The sequence below is a fragment of the Marasmius oreades genome, chromosome 1 (genome assembly GCF_018924745.1).
Source record: "Marasmius oreades isolate 03SP1 chromosome 1, whole genome shotgun sequence".
Taxonomy (NCBI): Eukaryota; Fungi; Basidiomycota; class Agaricomycetes; order Agaricales; family Marasmiaceae; genus Marasmius; species Marasmius oreades.
Genome location: NC_057323.1, coordinates 5675427 through 5694355, shown reverse-complemented (window position 1 = coordinate 5694355; position 18929 = coordinate 5675427). Strand labels below are relative to the sequence as shown.

Sequence of the window (18929 nt, the reverse complement as noted above, 5' to 3'; positions counted from 1 at the left end):
GTATCCCAAGCTTCACTAGCTTCCTTCAAAGTCCTTGAATATTACCTATATTCTTGTACTTTCAGTCCCCTGCCAGTCTCTATATTTTAAAGTCCTTTTTATTAGTACTACTAAGTACTAATAAGCCTTGCTTGTCTGTAAGTTCTTTTAGCATCCATTTTGCTTTTCAATCTCCCCTTTGTGTTGTGTCAGTTCGTTCTGCTTGCCGCGTAAGACTTAAAACCTCACTTGTTGAGTGCAGTGGTTCTAGGGTAAACCGTTCGTTTCAAGCAGGCTCTGCCCACCAGTACTTCGCCATCCTCACGTCCTCAAGCTGCGTTCTTGTTCCCTCAATAATGGTATGATTCCCCCCCTTGACATGTCCATTCGCTGATGAGGAAGCTTTAGGAACCCTCTCCATCAGGATGCCGTTTTCCATGCAATAACCAATGAAGAGTGCATTCTCAAATTCACGTCCCAAGTCGAATCAAACATGTTTTAGTTGAAAGCTGGTTTGTTTTTCTGCCATGGCTTTAAACCTTTTGAACGTATCAAGTAGAGTAACCGAATCCTTTGAGGATAGGAAGTAGGGGATCTTTATCGATGTTCCACCATCTGCACACAAAAACATATACCATGGCCCACCGCGGCTCATTGCCCTTGATCTCCCCCACAAGTCTAAACTGACACACTCCAGAGGATTGACTTCTGGGACGACAATATCGTCAAATGGGCACCTGGTAATCTTGCCGAATATGCAATCCTCGCACATTCCACTAATTGATCTATCTGTAATTTCTAGGCCATCAACAAGCGACCAGTCAGCCATCCGCATGATGGCTTTCATGTCTCCATGACCAAAACGTACATGCCACAACTCAAGACCTACTGGCCTATTTTGCGATCTGGCACCTTGTACCACAGCCGCTATCGGTACGTCTGTTACATCCACTCTGTACAGTCTCGTCGAACCGCTAAGTTTCTGGAGCTCTCCATCAATGATGTTTCTCTGCGTTCTTGGATCAACAACAGTCAACACCCTGTGTCCCCAAACACCATGGAATCCTTTCAAATCCAACGCGGGTAGAGATATCAGGTTCATGGTGAATGACGGTGTGTATAATGCTGGGATAAGCAAGTGGCGAGTATCACCATTCCTCAAATGAACTTCAAACTTTGCAACTCCTTCTCCTTCTGCCCGAAATCTGTTATCAGCTGTATTTCCTGACACTGCACCAGGCTTCAAATTGATGAACTGTGATCGTTCAGCGACACATGTGACATTTGCGTCACTATCAAGATATGTCAGGACATTCAACTGGCTGCCATTGCTCAAAGAATTGTAGGTAGAAGCAAGTACATAGTTCAAAGTTCTACCAAGTGGACTATCTACCATTCCATGGCCTGCCCAATGCAATCCAGACCTGGGAGTCATGGAATGAGTAGAAGCCAACAGATGGTCGAACTCCAAACACATATCAGTGTCGGCCAAATCGCCTAAAGCGTAGGTCTTGATGGGCAAGTACGTTGCAATACAAGCAGCAGACATAGGAACGTTGGTGTTAGTTACAACATTGGCATTGGATGTAGAGGCAGATGGAGTGGTAGGAATGGTGAAACGAGGTTTCTTTCCCTTAGGTGCCCTCCACCACTTAGGGGCTTTTCCTTCTTTTCCGCCTACAGCAACCCAGCAATTCTCCTTGATATGGCCCATGACACCACAGTTATTGCAAGTCGGTCGGAGACCTTTAGATTGAGCAGAGGTGGCCAAGGCAGTAGGGTCAGAAGAGGTAGATGAAATGGGAGAGTTTCAGTTCAACCAGAGCCAATATTCGGTAAGTCCAGCAGTCACTTCCATAAGGGTAGTTTTCCCTTGGTTGATCTGAACTAGTACAAACCCGGAAGGAGGGAGTGAGCTGAGAACAATGGATATCATTCTCACGTCATCAATTCCACACCCAACGTCATTTGCGACCTTGCGAAGCTTCTTGAGGGTGTTGAGGTGTTCTTCAAGGTTCCCTCCCTCCTCGAGCTTCTTAAGGGCAATGTCCTTATGAATTTGGGAGGAAACCTCGAACTTGGACTTCAGTATACACCACATCTCAACAGCTGGCATCTCCAGTGTAATTCTGTGGGCACCCGGGTTGACAATATTCTGGTAGATCATCCCGGAGACATGCCCCTAACGCCATGTCCACTCATCGAGGGTTGGAGTACTGGAACTGGGAGATGTAGTGGTTTGTGAAAGGAGTAATGATGGAGAGGTAGAGTCCGGTTTAGGGATTTCGCCGTTGAGGTAGCCAAGAAGTCCCTTTCCTCAGAGAGATGAAGTAACAAAGTCTCAGAAGGACCCATAATTCTCGACGCCTTTGAGATGATGTTTGTCGGGAAAGGTGGGAACATTGGCAAATGACGAAGACATAGTGAACGGTTGACGTTTCTGACTGCGAATCTGTAGACAAGTACGAGTGACTACAGGGTAAATGATAAGTAATAGTAATGAGTAGAAAGAATACATATACTCACCCTCAGACATAGTAAGATGGCTGAGGGTGTCGAGGACTTTACCAAGAATATAAATGATAAGCTATGATTTGAAATAAGATTAGAAATAGGAACAGGAATGAAACATAGAATGATAAGAAGGAAATGATCGATCAACGTTTCAACGATCGAGCACCTACGGCGTGCGCCATATGTGTAGCAAGTCATATGCGTTCCTCAACACCCAGGAAGGTAAATTCTTGATTTGGTTGCATTTTTAATGTAGGAGAGCTATGTTAATCGAGGGTTTTCATTTCTTGAGTTCAATATGACATCACTCATGTACATCTTGAAATGTTTATAGTGACGTACGTACAGTACTATCAATTTTAGCTATTGCCAGACCATTGCCACCTAGTGGCAGATATTTCGCTTGCGCTTACCCGATAATATCATAATAGCTGGCAAAGTACCAGTAATAGTGTCGATTTTCACTGGGCTTAGGGAGTCAAAGCACCGATATTCGAAAGCACTCACACTCAGATCAAAAACTGGTGATTCTTAAACTACGACAAGCTGACGACGAGACCTTTCTCTCTTAGGTATGTCCGATTTCTTCTCTTCTATTCGTTAGCGACGAACACCGTGCAGCCTCCATAGATAGCTGCAAGAGCCATGGATTGTCACACCCGCCTAAGGAAGCGTTTACAGTACTTCGACTCATACAATTATCAGGGTATAATAACGCCCACGGCGGGCCATCAACACGATGTGACCTGCTCGACCTCCCGCGAGACTTCCTCGCTGGAAGGCCGCAACTCGCTCCTGTGGTTCCAACATTTGACCACCAGTGCCCACAGCTTATCAGGCATATCCGATGGCCTTCTAGGTCTTTCTCCGCCACAGACTTTCGTGAGGACATGTAGATCATGCGATGCCTCTTCAGCGAAGGGGGGCTTCCCGGTGTATAACTACACCAATCGGCATTAACCCAGCGTGAGTTTCAGATATTCGATGACGAGGAGAAAAAAGGACTTCCTAACCTCAACGCAGACACATCCAAATGCATAAATATCACTGGCAAAAGTCCTATGGTTCGCCTTTTCTCCAAAAAATAATTCGGGTGCCATCCAGCGTAACGTTCCTCCAAAGTCCGTCGTGTTATGTTCGACGTCCTGGAACACCGTCAATCCAAAGTCAGTGAGACGAGGATGGAATTTGTCGTCAATCAGGATGTTGGCCTATCAAAAGTTTTTATAAAGATTCGGAACGAAAAATGAAATCGGTCACGGACTCCTTTGATATCACCGTGAACGACACCTTGCGAGTGTAAGAACTCGATGCCTTGAATCACCTCGTGGATCTGCCCGAGCACGGTAGTGAGTAACAACACAACGAGAAAATTCATGATAGCACCAACCAGCCGAAGCAGATCAACACTCCCCTTCTCCTTCCTTTTCAAAAACTCATTGATAGTCCCATTGAACATCCACGGCGACACCATACACGGTTGCCTCGGAAACGTATCAGCGTCGATACCTAACAGTGGCAACACATATTTATGGTTCAATCGTTTCCAAAGTCTCGCTTCCTTGCAGAATTTCTGGGGGAGGGGAGGGAAGGGGCAATTCAGTATTTCTTCTACATGAGGGAGAGGAAGAACGAAAACCCGGTGATACGGACCTTGCACACCTTCCCCTGTTCAGAACCCCGGAAAAAACGTAACCGTTTTAGAGCGACATACTTCCCTTCATACACGCTCCTAAATACGTCTCCAAAGGCCCCACCGCAAATGTTTCGTTGCGGAGGTGCGACTCCGTCGATGAACATCGCCTGTGGGAGACCTGTGGCTTTCTTGCATAGTGTGGCCAACAGACAGCGGATTTTCTCTCGTAGTCGATTGATAAGTTTTGATTCCGAGTTATCTAGTATCTGCGCATAGCAACGGTAAGTCGCAAAGTTAAGTCGTAGAAGGACATCAAAGTAACAAGAAACCGTACATCTTGCAGAGCATTCATGAAACACTCCATATCACCCTCTCTCAACATCAACACATCCGCCATATCATGTTTCGACGTCAACACCGTCTCAACCAGCTCAGCGACTCCCTCTTCGTCCTTGAGAACGGCTTGGTAAACCTCAGCTGCGTTCATAGTTGGCGCTCTGTGGAGGACCTTGAAAGTTTGGTGGGGTTGTTATGAGAATTTAATGATAAGACGTCGGCTGATTTAAAGTTCTCCTTACCTCGTAAAGCCGTTCTCGGTACCTGTGGCCTTGGATGATGCCTTGAACGATACCTGCCTGGATGTCTTCTTCCGGGTATACAAGAAGGCTGATAGATTCCGATGATCTGAGAAACCGGGTTTGAGCGATCGCGAAAAGGGAGGTATCACGGAAGGAAGTACCTACCCAGGAAGGTGTTCATCGAAGTGCGAAGCCTCAGTCTCACGTTTAGCCAAGTCGAATAAACGCTGGGAAGGAGAATAGATTGAGAAAACCAGACGCGATTGAGTTGAACAGAAGAGCCGGGACTTACAGAGTAAACCTGGAAAGGTGTAAGCAAAGAACCATCAATAACAGCTGACTTTCATGACTTCGTCAACTCACTTCGTGAGGAAGATCTAGTACAAAAAATAAAGGTGTTAGCACAAACACAGTATCCCCAAAGGGGGAAAGCAGCCGACATACACTTCCTCGAAATTCCCTCATCTTTCCCCATAAGACGACGCCTCCCGGGCTCAGCCGCGCGCTCTGTAGGAAGAGCATGATTCCACAGATTCAACCCAGCCTCCGACACATCCGAGTCCGATCCCAAAACTGGTATATCGCCCTCACCACCAACCTCCAACAAACCCTTTAGATATTGATGAACCTCCCTCGCTTTTGGCCGCTTAATAGGATCCTGCTGCCAACATCTCTCCACCAGATCCCAAACATAATCCGGACACCATCCCTCTTTGGGATGTGTAGGTCTCGGAGGACGTTTACCTCTCGCTATCGCAACAGCTACTGCGGGTTCGTAGGTGAGTTCTGAGAATGGATTTTGGCCAGTCATTATCTGTTGTTTGGTGGGATGATGGTGGTTCGTACTTGTTATTACAGAGAGAGAAGAGAAGGAGAGTTGACTTACCTCGACGATAGTCAAAGCATATGAGAAGATATCCCGAGGGGTGTTATTCACGTCTGGCGGTTTGGTAGCGTGGATGACTTCAGGGGCGAGCCATCGTACTGAGCCGTAGATGACCATGGAGGTCTTCGCGTTCCTCGCAACCTCCGTGGTGATGCTAAGATCGGCAAGACAACAGCGAAGGTCATCGGAAACGATGACGTTTCCCTAGGAGTCATGAACTTGAGTAAAAACCCCGGGAAAAAGGTTTAAAGACAAGGGAACTTACACTCTTGATGTTACCATGGACGAGGGGAGGGTTTAGTGAATGAAGGTAGGATAAACCGGCTGAGATTTCCGTAATCTGAACAAAAAAGCCTTAGGAATATGACATGGAGGGGTAACTCGTCAACTGACCGACTTCAACCGATCATGGAGGGGGTTGTTCTCGAGGTACGAGAGTATGTTGCCATTCTTCAACCGAGGGGAAACAAGTCCTAGACTCGACTTCACCAAGGCAATGCCCCAGAGATTGAGAACATTTTCATGCTTGATATCGCTCCATCTTAGGGCACGAGAAAAGAAAGTCTAAACATCGGAGAAAGATGGATTAGTTTCTTTTCGAAAAGAACCTACACTAAGCATGAGGTACCTCATCAACTCCATTCCTCTGAGACCGCAAAATCTTGACATAAATATCCTTCCTAGACGATTCTGCGCACCAGGTTTCCTAGTTTTGAGGTTGAACACTTCCGGCGTTCAAGACACGGAGAATGAAACATGAACCGACAAATAATTTTCCGATGGCGTAAGGAGCATTTTCTTTCAATGTAACCTTCACTCGCAACGCTGAGAATCTCTTGGTGATGTCGTTTCGACATTCCGCTGTATTCATCTCAATCAATGTATCGCTTTTTGAGAGGTCGGTTTCTGTGCATCCCCAACGTGAACAGTTGAAAGAGTAACTCGATTGAAGTTAAGGAGCTGGCCATACCGTAGTGTGCGTAGGGTTTCTCGACCACACCTCTTAAAATAACTATCCTTGCTTCCACCGGTGAAGTAGAGGTTGTGTCGTGAATACCAGACATACGCTCTGTTGAACTATAACTACCTCCATCGTTTCGGCTGAAATCGTGGGAGGACATGCTGGAGCACGAGAATCGTTGAGTTGAATTAGCGAGATATTATAATGAGATCCACTCACGGTGTTGAGATGATTGATAGCATCTTCGAACCGGTCGAGAGAGAAGGAAGGGGGGAAAGAGGAAAGGAAATTAAAGCCTGAGAGAAAGTAGGTGCAAAACGGAACCACGGTAAAAAGCTGTAGAGACGTTTTCTATTCCTCGAAGATTCTGATAGAATTCAGGAATTTCCTAGAAAGTTGACGAACATTCGACATTGGGCGCTTGCGTTTAGCTGACCAATGATTGTGAAAAGCTGTAGTAGCGTCTCGTCCTCTTCATAGAATACGAGAATGTCTGCCCGTGCGTCGAAGTCAATAATGCAGTATGTAAATTGTGACAGTGGAGGGCAGAACCTTTGAGTTTGTTCGAGTGGAAAAGGCCTTGCTACTCCCATTGGATGAACTTGTCGCGCAAGACGAAGGAAGGAGATAAAGGAATGCTGGACCCAGACTGCCAGCGGAATGTTCACACGGACCTGGTTCCAGTAAAATTATACCATAATATTCACGTTACTCTGAATTCTTTCGCTGAGAATTTACATAAATCAAGCATTAGAGAGTAGTAATATATTATAGGACAATGTATTGAAAGGTTCACACTTGTCAAATGTGTGTAAATAAATAAGACGATCGCCACTATAAAAAGGCGCGTAGCAGGGAGAAACCCACGGCGGGACTCGAACCCGCAACCTCCAGATCACAATCGTAACGATTAGAAGTCTGACGTCATAGCCATTAGACAACGCGGGCCTTGTTAACGGGAGCTTTTTAAGGAATGTTATAGCGGAACCACACCAGTTGAAATCCCCACGGCCATGGCCTTCTCGCTTTGACATCCCACTATACGACCATTTCATCCGGTCGAGAGATTCTGTGCTTACGACTCGATCGCCGGTAACCATATCACTCATATTCAATTGGAAATTGTTTACGCTCCCTGAGGTTTATTCCATACGACCCGTCCTCTCCCAACTCAGTGCGGGAGATTTACACTTATACAGTGAAGATACTCGCATATTTCGTTCCGAGCTTAAGAAGATCGCGAGTCCGCAGATTCTTCAATTGCTTTCTAATGTATCACGAAGATCCTCAATGCCAAGGGGCCCTATTCTCGTGTGGTGCAAGCGGCAGAAGTGTTCTATTAATATACGAGAACCTAAGTTTACTCTGGTGCCACGGTCCAACTCGCGTTCAGGTCAACCACGAACTCGGAAGTACTACTTGATATGGACTTAGGGCTTTTTTTCTGTTTATCTCAGGCTCTTTCCAATGAAGGACATATTTACAGTATCCACAGACACACAGAAGTTTACCCCGTCGCTCTTTCTCAACCTTCGATGTAGTTCGGCACTCACGACCCCTGTCAGAAGTCTACCAGATAATACCGGATTACTCAGGTGCTTGCGGTCTTGTCGGCATTTTTTTACTGACGCTGCGAAGCGCTGAGGTTTGGATGTCGACATAATCACAGGCAGTTGACCAGCGGCCGCATTGTCGTCGTGTGCGCGCGATCCACTGGTCGGAAACCCGGACGACGATGAGGACCAGTAGTTTGAACCTTGCTCTATTCTGTACATGCTTTAGAAAACTGCGACATTAAGGAAGCGAACTTCGTACCGAATACATAAGTTCACGAGCTCGCCGGAGTCAGTCACCGAGCTGTGAACTTGAACGTGCTTTTTGCGTGCTTTCGTCAAGCGACCGACGTTTGACATGAGAACAAAAGGCTAAATTGAATAACAACTTCAAATCTTGCACTCTGTATCCTCAGTTGAGTTTAGGTAGCGGAACTGACGGAGATGAACAAGCCTTCGCCCGAAGCTTCACCGTGACCGTGGCTCGGCCGCTTGGCAACCGCTCGGGCTGAGGTAAGTCTTACCACGAACACGTGCAAAGACAGAGAAAAAGACACGGTGAGCCCGGACCGAGGTATCGATCTCCCGCTTTGCCTTGACATCCATCTCCGCGAAACAGAAAAAAAATCGTCAACGATGACCACAGCCGAACAATGGACACCTGCATCTTGGAAGACCAAAACTGTAGCTCAAGTATGTAGCTCTATCCTCTAACATTGCCAGATATCATAGCTCTTGCAGCCCGTCCATTACACAGGACAGAACGCGGAGAAGCTACCTGGGTGTGTTCCGATTGTCTTCAGATTCCGTTATTTCCACTGAAAAATGCGATCGATTAGGGTTCTCAACAAACTCTCCAGCTTGCCACCACTGGTAACGCCTGCTGAGGTCGAACGCCTGCGACACCAACTTTCTCTCGTTCAATCGGGAAAGGCCTTCCTTTTGCACGCCGGGGACTGTGCAGAGAGCTTCGACAGTTGTACAGCAGGCAACATTGAGAAAAAAGTCGGGTTGATTCTCAGTTTCTCCCTCGTTCTCGTTTGGGGCGGCCGTAAACCCGTGGTAAGTTGCTCTACCTTGATCTTTACTCAGGCTCTTGAGTTGTCTCACAAATCGTGCGATCCATAGGTCCGTGTTGGTAGGATCGCCGGCCAATACGCAAAACCGAGGAGTAGTCCTAAGGAGAAAGTCAAGGTAAAAGGGGAGAACGGAGAAGAGGAAGTCAGGGAAGTTATGAGCTTCCGTGGCGACAATGTGAATGGTTTGGACATCAAAGACAGAGACCCAGACCCAGACAGGCTCATGAGGTGGGGAATTTTTCACCCTCATTTCCTTGGGCTCGCTTAACATTCGTTTATAGCGCGTACTTCCATTCGTCGACGACTTTGAACTACATTCGTGGTCTTCTTTCTTCAGGATTTGCGAGTTTGTACGGAACACACCCCAGGGACTGGAGCTTGAAGCACGTCCGTTCGGACAGCCTCCGCAACTCTTTCACCGATATTATCGACTCTTTATCAGATGCTTTAGATTTCAGTCAGACTATTGGAGCTACAAAAGGAGAAAACTTCGAAGGAGGTGCAGGAAGAGGAGGTGCCTTCGGAGAGGTCGATTTTTACGTCAGGTGAGGACCCGTGTTTTTTCTTTACTTGCAACGTTATTCACCTTGCGCTATGTAGCCACGAGGGCCTTATGTTAGACTACGAAGAAGCCCTTACAAGGAAAAACACCGTGTCTGGAAACTCTGAAGTATGTTCATTCTCATGAAACTACGCGATTCGTCTATCTAACTTTTACCGTAGACGAACAGTTACTACAACTCTTCTGCACATTTCATTTGGATTGGAGACAGGACGAGACAGCTGGATGGAGCACACGTAGAAGTAAGTCGTTCCAAACGAACATCCGGGGTCACGTACTGAATTTCGGACGCGGGTCTCCGCGATATTCTAGTACTTCCGTGGTATTCGCAACCCAATTGGTATCAAAGTTGGTCCGAGCATGAAGGGCGAGGAGTTAGTCCGCTTAGTCGAGCGTAAGTCCCTTCCTCCGCCCCCTCCACGCTCTGTCCAAATCAAAAGATCAAAGATGCTAACACCGCAGTTTTTCATCAGTCGTCAACCCCGATAAAGAACCCGGCCGAGTTACTCTTATAACCCGTTATGGTGCTGACAAAGTGGAGACCTACCTACCTGGGCATATCAAAGCCATTCAAGAGTCTGGCCATCCAGTTGTTTGGGTGTGCGACCCAATGCATGGCAAGTAAGTGACTTTTGGTGTTATGGTATATTTACCTTGAGGGTTGACGTTGCCAATTAATATTCAAGCACGCACACTTCTGCTACCACCGGCCTCAAAACACGCTACTTCAAGAGTATAATCACAGAGCTTACTGCGACGTTGGAAGTCCACTCGAAGCTTGGAACATACCTTGGAGGGGCATCGCTTGAATTCACTGGAGAGCTCAACGACGATGGCTACAGTGTGACAGAATGTTTGGGAGGAAGTATGGAACTGTCGGAGGAGGAGCTGGGTTTGAGGTACCAGGTAAGGGAATCTTCAACCTTCAATTCTTTGTTTTTGGCGATTGACGACCTCTATCCCTAATCCTCAGTCATTCTGCGATCCGCGACTCAACTTTGAACAGTCACTCGACTTGGCGTTCCTTCTCTCGAACCACTTCAAGCATGTAAGAAAAAACGGCGATCAAGGTGATGCCGCGTTTTCAGGAGAGTTGTACAAAGCATTGGGCGGCAGGATGAAGGAGTAAGGGACCCTCGGATGATATCTTGTGATTTAGCGGCTTTCTAGATTTACTTTCAGTGTAAGTATATAAAAGATTTGCGTTGCCTTTTGTCCATTTGCGTAGCTATACATATTACAGATGCTTTAGATTGTGTAGTATTTAGTGTACAGTGATATCAAATGTAGAACATGACGTCCTTCACATTCGGATGGATCTGGAAATATTGAACGAATTAGCATGAACTAAGGAAAGCCAGTTCGAGAACAGACTTACACCATCACCCCAAGCCTTTTTCGCGTCTTCAAATACCCTCTTTTGCTCCGCTTCCTTGGTCGACTTGGACTTTCCCTTCACATTACCCACCGATGATACGCTTCCCTTGTCGGACTCGACCTCGTTCCCGACAAGAAACTCGTTGAGAAAACATCGTCCACGTTCACAAGCGAGGTCTGCGTAGTAAGCGGGGGGAATGAGGCTCACGGACCTTGTTGCCCGTGCATAGAGGTAGCTAACGTTATTCGTCCCTCCTTGAATCTCATCAGCTGTGAAGCGCGTTTCGTCGTATATAACGACATAGTGCGTGGATTTTACTGTTCCTTGGATTCCTGCGTGGGCTTGGAGGTAGAAATCAAAGTCGAATCTGTCGGATGTCTGGTCAGTATCGTGGTGGGATTACGATCGAGAACTTGGATCGTGGTATTCACATTCCCGTAACACCACTGTCAACTACGGTTCCTGGACGCGTGTTTCCGGTTTTCGGATCTGCATTTTGGGCGTCGGTGGCGAAGAATCTGTAGAGAAGGCGTGAACATCAGGGGTTAGTTCGTGGAGGGGAAACGATACCAACCTTGCGTGGTGTCTTTTACCGCATACAATGATGGATATCAGTGGACGGTAGGGCTCTCCACGTCTTGCAGTATTGAGCTTTTGATTCCTAAATGCTTTGATAATCGCCGGGAGTTCTTCTGTCAGTACAGTGTCATATTGTCCCTTTGTTGCGGGGTCAAAGGATCAGTGATTAAACATTGAATTTCATAGACTAACCTCGGACACACCGTCTCTGAATACAAAGATTCGTTCAGGAAGCTTCCGATTTTTCTTCTCATAGGCTAGGAGACGCTCCACCATCATCTCTTCCAAGTCCAACTCGCCAACCATCTGTTGGCGGCTTGAAAGTTAGCAACAGCCAGTGGGAATCAAAAGAAAAACGTCACTCGACCTCTTTGATATCGTGTGTTTGCTGAATCCGAAGACTAGCGGGATATTGAATAAACTCATCATCGACGCTAGCAACTACAGCAGCAATAGAGGGTGCTCCGGCTTTGCTTCCAGGTCCACGGTGGGTTACGTCGATGCCTACTAGCATCGTCTTTTTCTTCAAAAGCCATGCCATTGCAGATTTGTCGAGCTACGGGATGGGCGTCGGTAAGAGTTCGGATGGTAGATGATTGAACCTACTTGATGATTGACGCCACCAAGTTTTGTGTTAACCTTGAGGGCGACGTTTGAAAGGTACTGGTCATCAAGCCTACCGTCACGCAACTTCATAGCCTTAGACACTTGAATGCAAATAGTTTTGAGCCCTAGTTTGAGGTCTCCGATCGTCTACAAAGATACTGGGTTCAGCAACTCAGAAGCAAATCCAGATTAACGTTACCTTGATTCCAGGATAGATATAGCTGTCCGTATATGCTAAAAGGACTAAAACGAAGTCTGGCTTCTGGGCTACGATGTCATTCATCTTCTTCCGGATGATCTCTATACCCCTCCTCCGTTTATAATCGAGTTCGTTGCCCTTCCAATCTTTCTCGAGGGGTAGCCTCTCGGTTTGAATCACCAGGGTAGGGTTAGACAACTGCATCCCGCAACCACGAAGTTTGGCGATGAAAGCGTCCCGGAGCTGGAGCACCCTAGGGTCTTCCAAACCCTTCACAAAATTCTCCATTTCTCCGTCGTTGATGACAAGCATGGCCCAAGAATTCACCCTCGCCGTCCGATGGAACTTGGCATTGACGATATTCCATTTCCCGTCTCTAGCATTCACCGTCTGTGGTCCATATACGATTCTAGGAGGTGGTAGTTCTCGGGCAGGGATCACGGCCATCTCTTTGTCAACCGTGATGCCAAAACTGTTCTGAGGGGACAGGGGAGGTTCTAGCGCGAGCTTTGAAAAGCCGTCGCCGACTATCAACTCGGCGTTATCCTTCGGGTTCCTACACGCCTCCTTGATCATCTTTTTCGTCATATCGCCGGTGAGTTTTCCTCGAAATGGCTGGCCGGGTTCTATTGTGCAAAGTTCGGCTGGAATAAAAACCGGAGACTTGTCTGCTCTACTACGAACGTCTACCACCGGGAGGTCGTTGGGGTGTTCGAGTCGAATCTTGTACTCTGAATTACATACTTATAAGTCTGGCTTTTCCCCTAAACCTGCTGAAAGTATACCTTTATGAAAATATTGTTTGACGGAAATGTTCCCGTGCTTTGCGTGCTTGAAGAAAGTTCTTTCTGCAGAGCTAGGAACGATATCGAAAACCTTGTGTCTTCTCTTGTACCCACGGTACGACGTTGTGACCTTCAGACTGCCCTTGATGTGGTTCGGTAGTGTGAGCATTCCGCCTTTTGACGTTTGATTGAACTTCCGCAACGCTTCAGCTAGAGTGTCTGGGAGGTCCAAAAACGGCCCCATGCATGCGTTCCTGTATGAAAAGGTTGCCGTTGGCAATTTGAATGGAAGAACGACGACGATAGCTTACACATTTACCATCAACTCTTTGTGAACGGGACGACTAGACAAAAAATACCCTTGGACAGCGATAACACCTGGCCCAAGTAGAGGTGGACGTTGCGCATGGAAGGGGAAGAAGAATTTCCCAGAGCCATAGTTTCCGTCATCTTGACGTCCGATACGCACCCCAGTTCGGGTCGCATGGTCTTGCAATACAAGGTTCAACGCTGAGATAAGTGGCGCTGGGTCATACTCGTCTCGATTCTTCGGCTGACCGGTCATGTACCTAGACGAAAAGAGTTCGGATGAGTTTATCGGCTCGCTTCATGAACTGGCTTACTGCGTCAATTTGTTGGTGTGCAGAATCCGTTCAACCACGATTGAGACTCTGTAAACGGTGGTGTTGGGCCCAGGGTTAGATTCCCCTTCTCTTCTCATCGGTAAGTCGACTGTCAACGGCTGAGGCAATTTTTTGGATGAAACGAGCCTCGAACTTCTGTCGTGTGCGATATGTGATTTGAGAGATTGTCCCTCCGCACTTTCCTCCAAAAGGTTAAACAACCAAGATTTCTCTTCCCTCTTCTCGATTTTCGGAGAGATCTCGACTCGGTAGTCATAGATCAAACAGTGGTTCGGTATTCGGACTGGAAAGAAGTTTCCGCGAACAGTTATTAATTTTCCATCCTTCCCAAAGCCAGGACGTAGAGGCCTATTGGGATCGGTGAGCTTGAGGGACCCAAATGATGCGATTAGGGCGTCAAGGTCCTGTTGTTTGAGACGTTGGTCAATTTGGGGGTGTGTTCCTTCTCTGAATATGGGTACTCCTCCTCGAGCTCCGCCACCTCTTGAACTGAATTGACCACGTCCTCTGCCACCACGATCGACTTGAGGTAGCCCCCTTGCCCGAGGACTATCACCACCTCGAAAACCTCTGAAACCCCTAGTGCTCCCGTCACCTCTGCCTTGACCGCCTGCTTCACCTCGATTTTGACCACGGCCCCCAGACTCACTTCCACCACGAATGCTACCTCTATCTCCTCCACCTCGTGTTCGACCTTGTTGTCCGGTACGGTTAGACATGGTGTTGTAGCAAACCGTAGAATGCTTCAGTATTTATGACTACTGGCGGGGGAAAGAGGACAATAAGACGGGAGGCGCTGGTGACTCAGAGCTGCGTCACAACTGACACAATAACAACCGTCCGGCTTATTTATCCGTGCCCCATCCCCTGACTTGGATCTTGAAAGAACCGCCTTGTACCCTTGTACCATGGCAAGTGGAGTGATTCAATTGGCTCTGGGACCTGCAAACTGTCAAGGGATCGTCTGGAAATCACTGGTAGTTTTGATGATTTGTTTTTAGCCTTCAGCAGAGAACATTCCTCAGAAGAAGAAAAGTCAGACTGACCAGAAGCTAGTAACCACGGCTCATCGAATGGCCATGGCAAACGGCAAAATTTGAGGCGGAACTTGAACTTGTAACGCTACACGGTGAGTCACGTCACACCGCTGAATGTGACATATCGTTCCTCCTGCTCCATTTCCCTCACTGATAAAAAACTGACCTTTGTGGTGCCAAGGTATTAACTTCTCTGAAAACTGAACTTATAATGGAATTCATCTCTCCCAATTGTAGGTTGTTCTAAAGAATTGAAGGATGTCTGAAGCGAGCTCGACTTTGGCGTGTCCGAGCTCGCCAGAGTTGATGAAGGGAAAGAGGGACGACGTAGACGTGGACGTTGAGGACTGCTCCTCGCCCTTGAACTCTGATCTATTGCCGCAGAACACGACCCCCTCTTTTACACCATTACCATCAGCTGTGCTGCTCATTTCACTGCCTAAACTCCTCATACACCCTCCCAACCATCGGTTCCATGCACATTCCCTCTGTATCTCTCTTCTTGCGCTAAGGCGCTGTCTCCAAATGCCGGGTCTCAGCCCGGATATAGAGTGTCGAGCGTGGACAGCCATCGTGGAAATTGGGATGATTGCTCTCGAAGGAGGGTTTAGCCTTGACGAAGACCATATTTGGGCCAGAAATTTGGAGAAAGAGGTAGAAGAAGCTCAGAGTAGAGGTCTCCTTATTGCTCAGAAAGTGTGTTCTTCTCTGCTTTGATAGAACGAGCTGACGACGTTCAACAGCACCCCAGCCTACGCTCATACCGCTCACAGCTCACTTTTTTGGCCGCCCAGTTGGCTTTGTGGCAACGTAACGTCAAGTTCGCTCGCACTTTGCTTCGCAGACTGCTATCTTCCTTCGTCCCATCCGACCCTCCACATCTCGTGTATACTGCTCACTTAAAACACATCAGCAGCCTGATGGTCCCGTCATCACCATCGCCATTCTCATCTTCCCTACCCATATCTCCTGGTTATCGTCATCCCCAAGATACCAGAGCCGTTCTTACAGCTATCCAGAACATGCAGAACATCGCAATCAAGAGTAATCACTCTCATGTCACTCTTCTTACCCGCGTACTCCGCTTGAGGCTACTTATGTCTTCTGGCCAACTGGTGCAGGTCGAAGAGGCGCTCTCTTCGGCGGAGGAAGGCCTTGGAATAGAATACCCCGCAGAAAGGTCCCAAAAGCAGCCCGATAGCCCTTCGAGAGGTGGTCTACGTGTTGCCGACATTAATACCTCTCATTTACCTTCATTGTCACCGTTCAAACTCAACCGGCTCAATGAAAACCATTCACTGTCATCCAGCGCTGATAAAGCGTCAGTGCAAGCGGTGCCTTCGTACAAGACATTTTCTGATCCGTTTTCGACCTCTATGGCTCTTCACACTCTCATTATAGGCGTCGTCTTCTACACCTATGCTGGTAGCGCTGTGGATAGCAGTCAACGCCTCTCACATCTGCACGCTCTACTGGACAGTGGTGTTCTCAAATTCCCTTCCGCAGAGGACCCTTGTCGAGCCAGTGGTATCATCGAAATCCCATTCCCCAATCAGTTGCCTATGTACATTCAAACCACTCATCCGCGGATTTTATACGTGCTCGCGTATCTGGTGAGCGCGGTGGCGAAAAAGGATCCGGTTGGGAGGAAACCCAAGAGGAAAATATTCGCTACGGAAGGTTTGTCCGCTTGGGAGAGAGAGCTCAAGAGAGAGTTGAAGCGTAAGCCCTTTTTCTCTCTTTTGGTTCCTTAACGATGCATGAAGCTTATGCATCTCTTGACTTTACGTAGTACCTGCCTGGGCCACCGTTGGAGACGTTGAAGAGATCGATATCAAGATGGCGAAGATTAAAGGGGATCTCATGTGCGAATTAATTGGGGTGTGTTGAAACATGCACAATTTTTCGTCATTGAAGTCAATTTACGTGGTTGTCAGGTATCCATAATGCGCTCAGAGCTTGATGCGGCTGATAAGGTGAATATATCAAACCATTATTCATGATAGGCCAGAGCTAATCACTGAAATTTAGACTTTATCTCTCCTCATCGCACATTTAAGAACGCACGGCCTATTCGAATCTTTCGCGGCGCGCGTTACCTTACACCACGCCCATCTCGCTCACACTCGTGGAGATCTAAAGAGAGCAATGCAGTGCTATCAAGTCGCTGCTCACGTTGCGGAAGAACGGGGGGATGATTTTGTCCGGTTATCCGCACGAGCAGGGCTGGTTGCATTTAGGATCGGAATCTTCAGGACAAGGCAGATGATGGGTCAACCTGACTCAGACGCTATGCAAGTTGACGTTGAAGATGGTGATGACGACGATTGTAGCTGGGAAGAAGTTGAGAGGATGGGATTAGAGGTGGTTGAATCTTGTAAGGGTATGGGCGGGACATTGTCGAGTATTGGGCGTGTCATTGAGGCTTGTTTAACGGATGAGATCTTGAAGGCGAAGTGGGTGTTCCTCTTGGTGGTTTATTTTCGTATTCTTTCTGACGAACTTACCTATAGGCAAGACCTACGGAGTGCCTTGAACTTCACGTCCTCTGGTGGTGATAACCACATTCGTGCACTCATTTTGGCCCTCATCGCTTCACAGTTCTTCCACACCTCAGCAGATGATGCCCTCAACATGCTTGCGATGTGCGAGAATCTTGCTGCAGGGCTTGGTGCCGGAGCTGGTAAGGTAGCCAAAGGAGAGGAAAAGAAAGTTGTGGATGATATCGGGAATGCGCCGTTGAGAGTATGGGTTGGAGAGAGGACTTTGGGTATGTTTTTTTACTCTGAAGCGTCTCATGTCACTGTTCTGACGTTTCTTCCCTCCTCTTTCTGTCTTTAGAGTTACACAGACGCACAAAAAATACTCGTGCTGCTCGAAAACAAGAAGCTGCTAACGCAGCGCTTCAAAAAGCTATCGCAAACACTAGGAGTTCCGCTTCCTACACTCATACTGCTACTAGTGTCGCTGCTGATTGCAGCTGACAATCTTTCGAGTTCGCTGTTTGCTGTTTATTGTTTGCTGTTCACATTTCTTGTTACTTTCTCCTCTTTGTACAATCGTCAAACAGACGCTCTTGCTGCGCCCATTCTGCATTACACGGACTACTTACTGCACCATCCATTTGTATCCACATTGACCCTCCTATCACGTTTCCTTTTCGTTTTCCTCACGAGTTACCGTACCCTGTAAGTTTCTTTTGCTAATAGTTATCGCTATGTGTATTCCTATATCGTCATCTCCTATGGAAGGCGCTCTGTAACTACTTAGATTTTGCTGAAAAACGATCACGGTAACACCGTCGAAGACTCGAAACCGAACACGCGCGTCCGAGTCACGGCATTCGAGACGTTCTTTCCGGATCCTCTACCACCACCATGTGCCGCAACGGCCCTTTCCCTCTTCCCACCGTCCATCTGCGGAATGGCTCGTAGAAAGATGCAATTACTCCTTGAACAGCTTGACCCCTCCTTCGACAAAACCAAAGCCGAATACCACTGGTGCCGACAATACCAAAGTCTGCACTGTTGATGGCAAAGCTGTTCGCCCCGGATACTCCAACGTTCTCAGAAAGTACACCAACTTGAAGTTATCACTGTTGATGGGCTTCTAGTTTTGGAAGTTCATGGATGGAGTCGAGAAGACGTGGGATGAGATTTTATACCGATTGTTGGCCAAAGGAATAAACGGAATATGTCGGGTTTTATTTCATATTCACAGTCCGATTGTGCTTTCTTTTGGGTTATTGAGCTGAAACTGACCTGTTCCGTCATTCTTTACACAGACTTCAGGGAAAGAACCAGCTGGCGCTCGAACTGGAGGGTCTCGTTCAGAGAACAATGATTCCACTGTCCAGCGATGAAGTAACCGTTCAGTGAGCTGTTCATTTCTCTCGCTTTTCGAGGTCTAACCTACGGTTTAACCCAGCGATTGACAGAAGATGCTGAAGACGC

The 18929-nt window shown here is 47.4% G+C and overlaps 4 protein-coding genes and 1 non-coding gene across 7 annotated transcripts; 2 read left to right on the top strand and 3 right to left on the bottom strand.

Moving 5' to 3' along the window:
* Positions 1-3016: 3016 nt before the first annotated feature.
* Positions 3017-7202, bottom strand: E1B28_002003 (uncharacterized protein). Of its 3 annotated transcripts, none has more exons than XM_043147983.1 (19): positions 7107-7202; positions 6774-7047; positions 6564-6715; positions 6360-6499; positions 6222-6299; positions 5987-6157; positions 5859-5933; positions 5594-5797; positions 5152-5521; positions 5071-5084; positions 5000-5008; positions 4873-4934; positions 4708-4813; positions 4464-4637; positions 4147-4395; positions 3884-4066; positions 3758-3826; positions 3507-3704; positions 3017-3434 (listed from the first exon to the last, which is right to left on the bottom strand). In XM_043147983.1, exons 2-19 carry the CDS (start codon positions 6794-6796, stop codon positions 3225-3227), a joined length of 2487 nt encoding a protein of 828 aa, XP_043016697.1. In that variant the 5' UTR covers positions 6797-7047; positions 7107-7202; the 3' UTR covers positions 3017-3224. The 3 variants fall into 3 exon arrangements, with proteins under 3 accessions (XP_043016697.1, XP_043016698.1, XP_043016699.1); XM_043147984.1 differs by having other exon boundaries at positions 3507-3826; positions 6774-6905; positions 6960-7047; XM_043147985.1 differs by having other exon boundaries at positions 6360-6715.
* A 212-nt stretch (positions 7203-7414) lies between these two features.
* E1B28_002002 lies at positions 7415-7502 on the bottom strand. Its single transcript has one exon. It is a non-coding gene; the product is annotated as a tRNA-Arg (tRNA).
* A 1189-nt stretch (positions 7503-8691) lies between these two features.
* On the top strand, positions 8692-10877 carry E1B28_002001 (uncharacterized protein; the record flags this gene model as incomplete). The annotated part of the gene is made up of 11 exons (XM_043147982.1): positions 8692-8800; positions 8849-8889; positions 8947-9169; positions 9236-9414; positions 9468-9731; positions 9787-9856; positions 9910-9990; positions 10061-10142; positions 10222-10369; positions 10435-10654; positions 10722-10877. The coding sequence occupies exons 1-11, from the start codon at positions 8744-8746 to the stop codon at positions 10875-10877; spliced, it is 1521 nt and encodes a 506-aa protein (XP_043016696.1). The 5' UTR covers positions 8692-8743.
* Positions 10878-10923: 46 nt separating this feature from the next.
* E1B28_002000 (uncharacterized protein) lies at positions 10924-15014 on the bottom strand. Its single transcript, XM_043147981.1, has 12 exons — positions 14986-15014; positions 13919-14913; positions 13607-13864; positions 13296-13549; positions 12511-13241; positions 12312-12458; positions 12073-12261; positions 11898-12011; positions 11701-11843; positions 11558-11644; positions 11127-11493; positions 10924-11067 (listed from the first exon to the last, which is right to left on the bottom strand). Exons 2-12 carry the CDS (start codon positions 14656-14658, stop codon positions 11029-11031), a joined length of 3069 nt encoding a protein of 1022 aa, XP_043016695.1. The 5' UTR covers positions 14659-14913; positions 14986-15014; the 3' UTR covers positions 10924-11028.
* Positions 15015-15101: 87 nt separating this feature from the next.
* E1B28_001999 (uncharacterized protein) lies at positions 15102-18275 on the top strand. Its single transcript, XM_043147980.1, has 8 exons — positions 15102-15157; positions 15214-15672; positions 15720-16698; positions 16769-16857; positions 16914-16952; positions 17008-17432; positions 17490-17746; positions 17818-18275. The coding sequence occupies exons 2-8, from the start codon at positions 15235-15237 to the stop codon at positions 17958-17960; spliced, it is 2370 nt and encodes a 789-aa protein (XP_043016694.1). The 5' UTR covers positions 15102-15157; positions 15214-15234; the 3' UTR covers positions 17961-18275.
* Positions 18276-18929: the final 654 nt, after the last annotated feature.

Bases quoted from the DNA above. Each gene is read 5' to 3' on its own strand.
- E1B28_002003 (XM_043147983.1), bottom strand. From the start codon at position 6,796: ATGCTATCAATCATCTCAACACC. The intron at 5,798-5,858 runs GTAAGTTCCCTT...CATGACTCCTAG, and splicing joins TCCATGGTAACATCAAGAGT to GGAAACGTCATCGTTTCCGA. The intron at 4,638-4,707 runs GTAAGGAGAACT...CAAACTTTCAAG, and splicing joins ACCGAGAACGGCTTTACGAG to GTCCTCCACAGAGCGCCAAC.
- E1B28_002000 (XM_043147981.1), bottom strand. From the start codon at position 14,658: ATGTCTAACCGTACCGGACAACAAGGTCGAACACGAGGTGGAGGAGAT. The intron at 12,459-12,510 runs GTAACGTTAATC...GTATCTTTGTAG, and splicing joins ATATCTATCCTGGAATCAAG to ACGATCGGAGACCTCAAACT. The intron at 11,844-11,897 runs GTTAGTCTATGA...CCCGCAACAAAG, and splicing joins TCAGAGACGGTGTGTCCGAG to GGACAATATGACACTGTACT.
- E1B28_001999 (XM_043147980.1), top strand. From the start codon at position 15,235: ATGTCTGAAGCGAGCTCGACTTTGGCGTGTCCGAGCTCGCCAGAGTTG. The intron at 15,673-15,719 runs GTGTGTTCTTCT...GACGTTCAACAG, and splicing joins GTCTCCTTATTGCTCAGAAA to CACCCCAGCCTACGCTCATA. The intron at 16,953-17,007 runs GTGAATATATCA...ACTGAAATTTAG, and splicing joins AGCTTGATGCGGCTGATAAG to ACTTTATCTCTCCTCATCGC.